Below are 13,340 nucleotides of genomic sequence, written 5' to 3' on the forward strand. Positions count from 1 at the left end.
TTAGGATCACTGCTACATGGAAGACAAACAGTAATATGTTCAGTCACACAGGGCGGATGGCGAATTTAAGTATAAGATTTGCATTTTCGACACGGATCATAAAAGTATAATGTGAAAAATCACTAAAATTTTAATAAATAATAGAACATGAACCCATAATTTCAAAGTGTAATGGGCTCAATGGTAAGAACCTAAATATTGAACCCATCAAATCAGAATCTTATATCCCATCTGCTTCAACATATATCATAGGCAACTTCCCTAGCAGTTTCTTCTTGCACTAACAATAACAGTGTCAATGAGCCAATCAAGAGCCGGAGAGTGTTCACCCAAACCCCTTCAACAAAAAATTAAAATGTATATATAGGATATATTTTCTATGTTGATGTACATATAAATTGTGAATCCCCTAAATAACATGCAAAAGGTTAGCTCTGCAATTCAGGAAATTCAAAATACACCCCAATGTCCAAGGTTCAATTCTCAAGGACTGCATTATCTTTTACATTTTTATTTTTCGGAACTCTCAGAGTGAAAATCCTGAATCAGCATGCCACTAGAGCCAATGGTGGTGGTTGTTTCATTATTGAGTGTCCAAGGAAGTTAATACTTTTTACATTTTTATTTACAAATCCCCATGAATGAAAATCCTAGATCGGCCACTCGATCCAATGGTGGGTATTGTTTCATTATTTGGTGTCCAAGCAAGTTACTAATGACCAAGTATAAACAGGAACCATGTAAAATAAGCACCATTCCAAGGTCAACCAAATGAGTTTTTGTCACTGCGTTCGTTTTGTCAGATTTTTATTGGGTCAAATTGAGGAGGGAACTTACTAGTTAAGAATGTATGAAAAGTCCTCTCTCAATTATTCTTTGGAAACTTTATCTTTGACTTTTCATTCTACATTGCCTTATTATAGTTTTGCAAGGTATTTACTGGTCCAAGTATATGAAGTTCCCAGATTCTGAAACCATATATCTAGAGCCACACAGTTAAGAGATTTTTAGACACATCTCTAGAAAGTGGTTAATTACTTGCACAAGCAGAATTGCTTCTTTCCCAACTCTCAAACTACTTGCTACCAGAGTTTTTCAAATGCAAAATCAAAGATACTACTGCCTAATTCTCTTCATTCAACTTGTCTCCATTATTAGCTTTTGCCACTATGTAATTCCAATAAGAGGTGAAGATGAAACTAGTGTTGTAAAGGTGGATGTGGGTATAGTTCTTATATGGAAACAGTTGTGGCAAAAGTAATGCACATATCTATCTTACTAGCTCTTGAAGATTACCATGCCACCACTAGTCCCAGAGCTATTAGGATAGTCCCTCACTTGAGGGATTCCAAGAAAGATGATGTTGAAGCAGCATCTGCAGGTAAATTAATTCAGCTCCATGATTTACTTCTGTTAAGCTAGCATATCTTTTTCTCTTTTCTTCTTTTTTCCCTTTGGTTTTCTGTTCAGACAATTCCTTATAGTCTGATTGTGTATGTGCAGCCATATACTTGCTAAAGGATGTTCAAGTACAAGCCATCGTTGGGCCACAAATGTCTACACAAACTGATTTTGTGATTGACTTAGGGAACCGAGTAAAAGTCCCTATCATTTCTCCAGCAACTAGTCCTTCACTTTCAGTCAAGGAAAATCCCTTCTTCATCAGAGGAGCACTTCCTTCTTCCAGCCAGACTAAAGCCATAGCGGCAATTGTTAAAAACTATAATTGGAGGGACGTTGTAGTAATCTATGAGGATAGCCCCTATGGAAGCGGGATGCTTCCACATTTGACAGATGCCTTGCTGGAAAACAACAGTTTAGTCTCCTATAGAAGTGGTATTTCTCCTTCAGCCAGTGATGATCAGATCTTCAGGGAGCTATACAAGTTGAATACAATGCAGACCAGGGTGTTCATCGTACACTTAGAATCATCTCTTGCCTCCCGCCTTTTCCTCAAGGCCAAAGAAGCCGGGATGATGAGCAGTGGATATGCATGGATAATCACAGATGTGCTAACAAGTCTTCTGGACCTGGTAGATCCTTCAGTAATTGAGTCATCAATGCAAGGTGTTCTGGGTGTAAAATCTTATGTTCCAAGATCAAATGAGCTTGACATGTTCACCAAGAGATGGAGAAAGAGATTTCGTCAAGTGTATCCAGACATGGATCCAGTTGAACTCAATGTTTTTGGGCTATGGGCATATGATAGCATCACCGCGTTAGCAAAAGCAGTAGTGGAAATGGGCAGCACTGCTATCCCAAAATTCAAGAAACCGGACACTAGAGAGAACTTAACGGACCTAGATGCACTTGGAACCTCAGAATTGGGATCTCTGCTCCTTGACTCTATGCAAAACACAGTGCTAAAAACAGCACTAAGTGGTGAATTCCGTCTCATCAATGGAGAATTGCATCCATCTCCATATCAAATTGTGAATATAGTTGGGACAGGACAGAGAAGCATTGGATTCTGGACAGAGAAGGATGGAATTTCATATAAACTGAAGATAGACGGTAAAACAGCTAAGAGTAATAATAAGCAACTAGGAGCCATCATTTGGCCCGGTGAATCTACTATTTCTCCGAGAGGCTGGGAAATACCCACAAGTGGGAAGAAGCTAAGGGTTGGAGTTCCTATCAAAGGAGGGCTGCAGGAATTCATTTAAGTGGAAAGAGATTCAAAAACACAAGCAGTTACTGCAACTGGTTTCTGTGCAGATGTCTTCAAAGAAGTCATCCAATCTTTGCCTTATGCTGTCCCTTACGAATTTGTTCCAGTTCCAATAACACGTAGCCCCAATTCTCCAGGATATGATGATCTTGCTTATAAGCTCTTTTTTAAGGTAATATCTAATCCTTGTTTGAATTACCCTCTTTGGCGGAATACCTTACCCACATGCTCCATTTGGATTTTCTTATTTTGCTTTTTCTTTGGCAAAAGCACTGAACCAACCATTGTTTACTTAAACCAGAAACATGATGCAGTTATAGGTGATGTGACCATTTCAGCGAACCGATCCAAGTATGTGGATTTCACATTACCTTTTATAGAGTCGGGTATTTCTGCAGTTGTGCCAATAAAGGATGATGACAGGAAGAGTGCTTGGATTTTCGTGAAACCTCTAAAGAGAGAGCTTTGGATGACAACTGGAGCATTCTTTGTTTTCATTGGTTTTGTTGTGTGGGTACTGGAGCATCGTGTAAACGAAGAGTTTCGAGGACCCAAATGCAAGCAAGTTGGGATGATATTATGGTTTTCCTTCTCAACTCTCGTTTTTGCTCATAGTAAGTCTCTAACTCAAAGCAAATTATAGACGAGAACTTTAGAATTTCTCAACAAATCATATATGGCTGGTTATTGCAGGAGAGAGGGTAACAAGTAACTTAACAAGATTTGTGCTGATTGTGTGGGTTTTCGTGGTTCTGGTGCTGACATCAAGTTATACAGCCAGCTTAACATCTATGTTAACAGCACAAAAGCTTCAACCTACTGTAACAGACCTCAATGATCTCATCAAGAATGGAGAATATGTAGGGTACCAAAAAGGTTCCTTTGTCAAAGATGTCTTGAAGGGCATGCAATTTGACAGCTCCAAATTTAGGAGTTATAGCACCTTGGAAGAGTATAATGATGCACTCTCAAGGGGTAGTAAAAATGGAGGTGTAGGTGCAATTGTTGATGAACTACCTTATCTCAGACTCTTCCTCAATAGATACTGCAGGAAGTATACTATGGTTGGTCTGACTTACAAGACTGCTGGTTTTGGATTTGTAAGATTCTCTCTGCGCCTGGAAATGTTCCATAATTGAAATTATACTATCCACGGTAGTTCACTCAATCTAATCTTTTATTATCACACAACTTCTTACAGGCATTTCCAAAAGGATCACCTTTGGTACCAGATGTAGCAAGAGCAGTCTTGAAGGTGATGGAGGGAGATATGAATAACATAATTCAGAAATGGTTTGGGAATGAAACAGATTGTCCACAGAAAGATATAATGGATATAACATCTGATAGCCTCGCGCTAGACAGTTTTAAGGGACTTTTCCTCATAGCTGGTGTATCAGCAGGTTCTGCTCTTCTCCTATTCTTCCTCAACTTTCTTTATCAAAATAGAGAAATCTTAGTCACTGATGATTCAATATGGAAAAAGTTTTCTGCAATAGCAAAAGTTTTTGGTGAAGAGAAAGACAACTCTAATGTTAAGTCAGAAAATCCATTTGAAGGCAATGTTAGACAAACAGCTACACTGTTCGCAGCAAGTGAAACTTTCCCTGAAGTATTGCCCAACCTTCCTTTTCAAAGCCTAGACATCAGAATTTCTGACTGCCTAGGAGCATCCCCTGCACCTGAAGTGTTGTTCTCTACAACAGAACCTGGAACTCCAGTTCATGAAAACTGAAGAGAGATTGAATTGAGCCCTACAAGAGATTGTACAGAGATGAGCTAACTTTACAGTTTGACCAGAAGACATTAAAACCGTCTCTCTTGGCCATAATATTTGTATGGCATAGTACTTAAATATGCATTTAACTTGGTCACATTTTACATTTATGCTCTCCAATTTTGGGTATGCACAAGTAGACACTTAATTGTATAAAGTTGAACAAGTAGACACATGAGTCCTACGTGGCATTATCCACATAGGACCACCATGTATGACGCAAATTGCATGTAAGATGCCACATAAGACGTTTGTGTTATTTGTTCAACTTTTTACAAGTTTAAGTGTCTATTTGTGTACCCCCAAAGTTGGAGGACATAAATGTGAGTTGAGGCAAGTTAAAGAGCATATCTATGTTTCATCTATTTGTATCAAGAGCTGGCTCTAGAATTTAGATATGATGGGTTCAACATTTAAGTTCATAAGATTGAATTCATTGCACTTCTGAAATTATGAGTTAAGTATCTGGAGCTGACGGAACCGTCAGAATCATTGAAATTCTACTAGCCTTCCACTTATATTAACGTTCCGTGTTGAAATTATTGTATTTGCTTTATATACTTGACTTTTTATAAAAAGTATATGGGAAACAGTTTCTCACACCACCCTCTCCCGACCTCATCCCAGTGGGGTTACACTGGTTATGTTATTATTAAGTCGAAATTAGTGGTTCACAAGTTGAACCCAAGTAAATAAGGAAGCATTTGCCTCTATTTTCCTAAAGGTTTTTTGCAGGTGGCAAATGAAAGATTTCAAAGGAATAGGAACAACCATACAAACATTTCTGCAGCTATGACAGGCATTATGTTTAGTTTTGAGATAAAATAAACCACACACAATGTCGATTACAAAGAGGAAATTAAAGATAGTAGACCACAAAACATGAAACAAGAGAGGATCATTTAGGTTAAACTCTAACTGCCAAATATATATACATATACAAACCAAGAGAAAATTGTTGCACCTTGAATTAGCATTTAAAGGATCAGATTGTGTTATTTTAAAATTGTGGAAGAAAGAAAAAAAAAATGTACCGTATTTCAGAAGAGAAACATTATTATCTCCTCTTATCTGTAGTGAAATATGTGGCTGTCCTGTGCCCTCAGCACAACTGTTATTCCATTGTTTGCATCTAATTCTGGATTCTCTGCTTTCCGCACCTAACAATGTGTATTACTCCTCCGTCCCTATTTACTCATCAAATACTCATTCTTCCTTTTTTACTAGTTCAATTTTGATTTTTTACTTGTTTTTTTATACTTGTTATTTTTTGACAAATCAAGAAAAGATAATATTTTTTACCTATTATATCCACAATTTAGTTAGATAGTTAATGTTTTTGAAAAAGTAGAACTAAATCAATTTTGAAATTCTATCCATTAATAGGGGTACGATGGTAAACTCATTAGGTTAATTATAATTTTCTTAATAAGTGTCAAATAAAAAATGGACAAGTAAATAGAGACAGGGAGAGTACTTCCTAATTTGATTTCCTTTTTTACTTGCCATTTTTAATAAATCAAAAAAGGACAAATGGTTTCTTCTTATTATACCCTATATTTTTTTTTTTAACATTGAGTTAATGTTTTGAAAATGTAGTGAGTAAATATGTTTAAGACTCTATCTATCAATAAGGATAAAATAGTAAACTCATTATACTAATCTTTGTTTTTTTAAGGGAAAATTGTACATAATGGCAAACTATTAATTCAAATTAAATGGTATAATCACACTTTGATTTAATTGTGTCCTGTAGCAAACTGTTTGCCAGCGCCTCTCTCCTTCAAACTCTCGCTCGCCACTCTCCTCTCTCGCTCACTCTCTCTGTGCTCGCCTCTCTCGTTTTATACACAGAAGTGTATAAATTGCGTTTCTGTTTGTATAAAGCGAGAGAAAATTGTATATACACATGCAAATACATATATATTCGTCCTATACACTAAAGAAATTTTAATGAAAATATGTATAAGATCTTTAAAATTGTTTATAAAAATAATATATTAAGTATGGTTATTTCTTCGGTTTTTTTCAAATAAAACCATAATCAAACCAAATACTATCAGTTTTCAAAAATCTAAAACCAAACCAAACCAAACCCAAATAAAATTGGTTTTATTTTATCGATTTGGTTTGGTTTTTCGGTTTGAATCGATTTTTATCCAAACCGTGAACACCCCCATGTGAGACCATGGGCCTCTTTTATTTAATGAAGGGAAAATTGTACATAATGGCAAACTATTAATTCAAATTAAATGGTATAATCACACTTTGATTTAATTGTGTCCTGTAGCAAACTGTTTGCCAGCGCCTCTCTCCCTCAAACTCTCGCTCGCCACTCTCCTCTCTCGCTCACTCTCTCTGTGCTCGCCTCTCTCGCTTTATACAACAGAAGTGTATAAATTGCGTTTCTGTTTGTATAAAGCGAGAGAAAATTGTATATACACATGCAAATACATATATATTCGTCCTATACACTTATAATTATACAATAAAAATATTCCCCTGCCCAGTTTTATGCTTGTATAATGTATAATTTATGTTTGTCAACGATTTATACAAACGAGAGGCTAACAACAATTTATACAAATGGCCTGCCAGCGAAATTATACAATTCTGAAGAGGAGCCAACGAATTATACAATTGCTTCTTTTTGTATATATGTATAGCGAATTATACATATATATGTTTGCTATGGAGCGCAATTATGCAAACTTTGCTATAGCATACAAATATGATTTTTTTGTTTGCTATATGTGAAAGTTTCTCTTTTTTTAATAGGTATGTCAAGTCAAATTTGACAAGTAAAACAGAACGGAGGAAGTATTACACTCTTTTTTTTCTTTTAGAATTTTTTTTCATTGGTTTTTTCTAGTAATATCTATTATTAGACCAAATAGGCATTATTTCGATGACTAAGGTAAATACTTTTCTTCTTTTTAATATATGACTAATCTTATGAAACTTAAATTTTTATTGCTCTAAATATTGCGGGGCAGGAATTATATTTCATGGGGTGTATGGAAAAATTTCAATAATTCACGTGATATAAACTAGATAAAGTATTATCGTTTAATTAATAATTATTCGATCAAATCCGTATTCAGACTTTTAGCTTCACCTCATCAAGTGGGACTGGAAGTGTTATGGAAAAAGATGGGAACAAGTGGGAATCCAATATATTTATTGAATATTTCTTCACATGCATGCAGTTAGTACAGATTTTTATTTTGGACAGCGTAAACCAATACTACGGTAACAGACTAGCAGCGTTGTTTTGGTCCAACATTATATTTCATGGAAAGTGTTGTATCACAAAAATTGTATTAATAAATAATTTATTTTATTTTCAAAATTACAAATTTCATTTTTATTATAGCTTTGGAAGATAGATTCTAAATACATTATTATTGAGTTGAATATAAATATTACATTGTTTTAATTTCAAATTTAGTTTACATATGCGTAAAATTATATAAAAGTGTATTTAAATATATAAAGTTCTCATGATAGATATAAGAAACTCCTATATGCAAACATGAATTTACGTGAAATCTTATAAATGAATCATATACTCACTTAATGAGGCTCCATCATTTGCCTAAAAGAGAAAACAAAGATAAACATCATATTGCCTTATGCACTTAGGATGTTCTCGATAAAAAAATAAATTACTCATGTATAAATTCTTGTATAACTTATATGATGTTTGACATGTAGATAGAAAATAAGTTATTCATGTATAAAATGAATACAATGTTGGATTGACTTATGCAGATTTTTGCATAACTAATATATACATAAGTTATGAGAAAATTTATATATTGTTTTATATAAGTATTAGTGTCTTGCAGTCTGTGGCGTAGCTACATTGCTGTCAGGGTGTCCAATTGGACACTCCTCATCGAAAAAATATGTTGTATATACAAGTAAAATGATTAAATAACATATTTTGGACACCCTTAACACAACAAGCTATTGTAACCGAGTGGTTTAGACGCTTGTAATGAGGCAGTCTGGTGTGTTTGAATCCCATTAGCAACAAATGTTTTTCCACTTTTTGGAAAGAGTTTTTGTTGTACTATTTTTGGACACCTTTGTAAAAAATTTGGCTCCGTCACTACTTCCAATTTTAAAAAAAGGAAGAAGATGTAGCAATATCTATCCATTTTTTAAGTTGTGGCTAGTGTATATAACCTTTTTTTTATTTCACATCCAGTGTTTGAAGCCCACTTTAAACCCTAATGGGATTCATTAGAATCACGCAGCTTATTCGGGCCGGGGTGACTAGTGCCTATCACTTTCTACACCATGTTGCATGATGTATTTAATAGATCATATTTGTTAATATTGGAGTGTCTAACAGAAAAAACGGTCTCTTGAAATGTCAATATAAATTACGTGGACAACATTAAGGTGTCGACTTAAGCCTCATATATTTTCTTTTCAACATATTGGCAACTTACTAAGCAACTTCCTTATGCAAATGAATCAACATCGATGCAGTATTTATCGTTTACTTCTTGACCACGAATACTAAAAGCATAATGGAAGACGGGATGGACTTTTGCCCCCAATTATGGTATGGAGTATGAACTCATATTAGTCAAGCTCTTTACTGATTCTGAAATCTATAAATTCACTGATTCTGAAAAACTTTAGAGAATATCATTGTAAGTTGGTTACTTGCACAAGCACAACTCTCAAAATGAGAAGTTCAAAATGCCACTTCCTAATTGTTTTGATTCAATTTGTGTCCATCATTAGCTTTTACCACCATATGATGCCAATAAAAGGTGAAGATAATAAAAATAGTGTTGCAAAAGTAGATGTGGGCATAATTCTTGATCTGGAAACAGATGTGGGAAAAGTAATGCACATATCTATCTTACTAGCACTTGATGATTACCATGCCACCGCTAGTCACAGTGCCATTAGGATAATCCCTCACTTGAGGGATTCCAAGAAAGATGATGTTGAAGCAGCATCCGCTGGTAAATTCAGCTCCTTGATATACTTCTCTTAACCTAGCATGCATATCTTATTTTCTTTGCTTCACGAGTCACTAAAATAAGTACTTTTGGCTTCCCAGAAGTTTGAACAAACAAGCTATCAGACATACTCTGGTAGTTAGTTATTCATGCCCTATCAATTTCTTACAGTCTGATTGTGTATGTGCAGCCATATACTTGCTAAAGGATGTCCAAGTACAAGCTATCTTTGGGCCACAAATGTCTACACAAACTGATTTTGTGATTGACTTAGGGAACAGAGTAAAAGTCCCTATCATTTCTCCAGCAACAAGTCCTTTACTTACAGTTAAGGAAAATCCCTTTTTCATCAGAGGGGCACTTCCTTCTTCCAGCCAGACTATGGCCATTGCAGCAATTGTAAAGAACTTTGATTGGAAGGAGGTTGTAGTCATCTATGAGGATAGCCCCTTTGGAACTGGGATAGTTCCACATTTGACTGATGCCTTGCTGGAAATCGGCACTTCAGTCTCCTATAGAACTGTTATTTCTCCGTCAGCCAATGATGATCAAATCCTCAGTGAGCTATACAAGTTGAAAACAATGCAGACCAGGGTCTTCATTGTGCACTTGAGACCATTACTTGCCAAACGCCTTTTCCTCAAGGCAAACAAAGCCGGGATGATGAGCGATGGATATGCATGGATCATCACAGATGTGCTAACGAGTCTTCTTGACTCGGTAGATACTTCAGTGATTGAGTCATCAATGCAAGGTGTTCTTGGTGTAAAGCCATATGTTCCACGAACAAATGAGCTTATCAATTACACCAAGAGGTGGAGGAGGAGATTCCGTCAAGAGTATCCAGACATAGACATAGTAGAACTCAATGTTTTTGGGCTATGGGCATATGATGGCATCACAGCATTAGCAAAAGCAGTAGAGAAAGTGGTTGGCACTGCCATCCCAAAATTCAAAAAAGCAGATAATAGAGAGTACTTAACGGACTTGGATGCACTTGGAACCTCAGAATTGGGATCTTTGCTCCTTCACTCTATGCAAAACACAGCGCTAAAAACAGGTCTAAGTGGTGATTTCCGCATTGTTGATGGAGAATTGCAGCCTTCCCCATATCAGATTGTGAATATAATTGGGAAAGCAGAGAGAAACATTGGATTCTGGACAGAAAAGGATGGAATTTCGTGTAAACTGAAAACCAATGGTAAAACAGCAGCTAAGTGTAATGATAAGCAACTAGGAGGCATTTTTTGGCCAGGTGAATCTACTATTGTTCCAAAAGGCTGGGAAATACCCACAAGTGGCAAGAAGTTAAGGGTTGGAGTTCCTGACAAAGAAGGGCTGGAGCAATTCCTTAAAGTGGAAATAGATTCAAAAACACAGGAAGTAACTGTAACTGGTTTCTGTGCAGATGTCTTCAAAGAAGTCATCCAATCCTTGCCTTATGCTCTCCCTTACGAATTCATCCCATTTCAAATACCAGATAGCCCCACGTCTCCAGACTTTGATGATCATGCTTATAAGCTATTTTCTAAGGTAATAGAGTATCTAATCCTTGTTCAAATTAGCCTCCTTTGGCTGAATGCCTTACATTACATCCATGCTCCCTCTAGATTTTCTTATTTCGCTTTTGTTTTGGCAGAGGAAGACCAACCATAAGTACTGAAATGATCATTGTTTACTTTAACCAGAAATTTGATGCAATTATAGGTGACATAACCATTTCAGCAAACCGATCCAAGTATGTGGATTTCACATTACCTTTTACAGAGTCAGGTTTTTCTGCAGTTGTGCCAGTAAAGGATGATGACAGGAAGAATGCTTGGATTTTCGTGAAACCACTAAAGAGCGAGCTTTGGGTAACAACAGGAGCATTCTTCGTTTTCATTGGTTTTGTGGTTTGGGTGCTCGAACATCGTGTAAACAAAGAGTTTCGAGGACCTAAACGAGAGCAAGTTGGGATGATATTCTGGTTTTCCTTCTCAACTCTCGTTTTTGCTCATAGTAAGCCTCTAACTCAAAGTAAATTATTTATGAAAGCTTTATATTTATCCTAGCTAGTTTCTCAACAAATCATATATATGTGGTTGGTTGTTTCAGAAGAGAGAGTAACAAGTAACTTTACAAGATTTGTGCTGATCGTGTGGGTTTTCGTGGTTCTGGTACTGACATCAAGTTATACAGCCAGTTTAACATCTATGTTGACAGCACAAAAGATTCAACCTACAATAACAGACCTCAATGATCTCATCAAGCGTGGAGAATATGTTGGGTACCAAAAAGGTTCCTTTGTCAGAGGCGTCTTGAAGAGCATGAAATTTGACAGCACCAAGTTCAGAAGTTATAGCACATTGGAAGAGTATAACGATGCCCTCTCAAGAGGAAGTAAAAACGGAGGTGTAGGTGCAATTGTTGATGAACTACCTTATCTCAGACTCTTCCTCAACAAATACTGCAGAAAGTATATTATGGTTGGTCCGACTTACAAGACTGCTGGCTTTGGATTCGTAAGATTCTCTCTGTATCTGGAAATGTTCCATAATTGAAACTATACTATCCACGGTATTTCACTCAATCTAATCTTTATTTTCCCGCAACTTCTTACAGGCATTTCCAAAAGGGTCACCGTTGGAACCTGATGTATCAAGAGCAGTCTTGAAGGTGATGGAGGGAGAGTTTATGAATAACATAATACAGAAATGGTTTGGGAATGAAATAGATTGTCCACGGATAGATGGAATGTCTATAACATCAGATAGTCTCACGCTGGATAGTTTTAAGGGCCTTTTCGTTATAGCTGGTGTATCAGCAGGTTCCGCTCTTCTCTTATTCTTCCTCAACTTCCTTTATCAGAACAGAGAAATCCTAGCCACTGATGATTCAGTATGGAAAAAGCTTTCTGCAATAGCAAAAGTTTTTGATGAAGAGAAAGACAACTCTAATTCTATGCCGGTAAATCCATCTGAAGGGAATGAAAGCCAAACAACTACACTGTTTGCAGAAAGTGAAGCTTTCCCCGAAGTATTGCCTGACCTTCCTTTGCAAAGCCTAGATATCAGAATTTCCGACAGGCTAGGAGCATCCCCTACTGCTGAAGGGTTCTCTATAACAGAACCTGGAACTCCAGTTCATGAAATCGTTACCGCGACAATTGAAGAGAGATTGCATAGGGCCATACAAGAGATGAGCTAATAGGGTTAGTTAGACCAGATGACGTTAAAACTTTGTCCCTCTTTGCCAGAATTTAGATATGATGGGTTCAAAGTTTAAGTTCTTAAGATTGAATTCATTGCATTTCTGTAATTATGAGTTAAGAATTTAATATTCGTTGAAATTCTTCTAATTTACTACTTGTTCTTTGTGTTGAAATTACTGTATTTGCTTTTCATAATTTCTAATATGTTTTACTTGAGCCAAAGATCTATGGAACAAGGTAAGATTAAGGCTGCTTACACACCATCCTCCTCTTTTCTGCTGTTGGAAACTCACCGCTTAGTGGAAAGAAAACAAGTTAATGTATGGGTGTGTTTGATATGAAGGAAAACATTTTCCGGAAAATGTTTTTCAATTTTCTCATGTTTGGTTGGGCTAAATGTTTTGAAAAATGTTTTCCAAATCAACTCATTTTCCTCAAATTTAAGGAAAATGGCTTCCCTTCTAAAATTTAAGGAAAACATTTTCCAAAACTCTCTTCCAACTTCAAATTACAATTTTTTTTTTTTTCAATTTATTTTGTCCCTACCCTCAAACCACCCCCAAAAAAAATAAAAATTTAAAGCTTGTTTTTAAATTCAATTTTTTTACCCCACCCTCACCCCTATCCCAACCCCCTCCCAAAAAAAATATTAAAAATTGTTTTTAAAAGATATTTCTAATTTCAATTTTTTATTTTTTTACCCCCCACCCA

The 13,340-nt window shown here is 36.0% G+C and overlaps 1 protein-coding gene and 1 pseudogene across 1 annotated transcript; both read left to right on the forward strand.

Annotated features, from left to right (window-relative positions):
• Positions 1-689: 689 nt before the first annotated feature.
• Positions 690-4,951, forward strand: LOC102605792 (glutamate receptor 2.9-like; annotated as a pseudogene).
• Positions 4,952-9,136: 4,185 nt separating this feature from the next.
• LOC102606461 (glutamate receptor 2.9-like) lies at positions 9,137-12,721 on the forward strand. Its single transcript, XM_015313431.1, has 5 exons — positions 9,137-9,439; positions 9,627-10,969; positions 11,125-11,437; positions 11,534-11,940; positions 12,041-12,721. Exons 1-5 carry the CDS (start codon positions 9,154-9,156, stop codon positions 12,623-12,625), a joined length of 2,934 nt encoding a protein of 977 aa, XP_015168917.1. The 5' UTR covers positions 9,137-9,153; the 3' UTR covers positions 12,626-12,721.
• Positions 12,722-13,340: the final 619 nt, after the last annotated feature.

The sequence above is a fragment of the Solanum tuberosum genome, unplaced genomic scaffold (genome assembly GCF_000226075.1).
Source record: "Solanum tuberosum cultivar DM 1-3 516 R44 unplaced genomic scaffold, SolTub_3.0 scf00246, whole genome shotgun sequence".
NCBI lineage: Eukaryota > Viridiplantae > Streptophyta > Magnoliopsida > Solanales > Solanaceae > Solanum > Solanum tuberosum.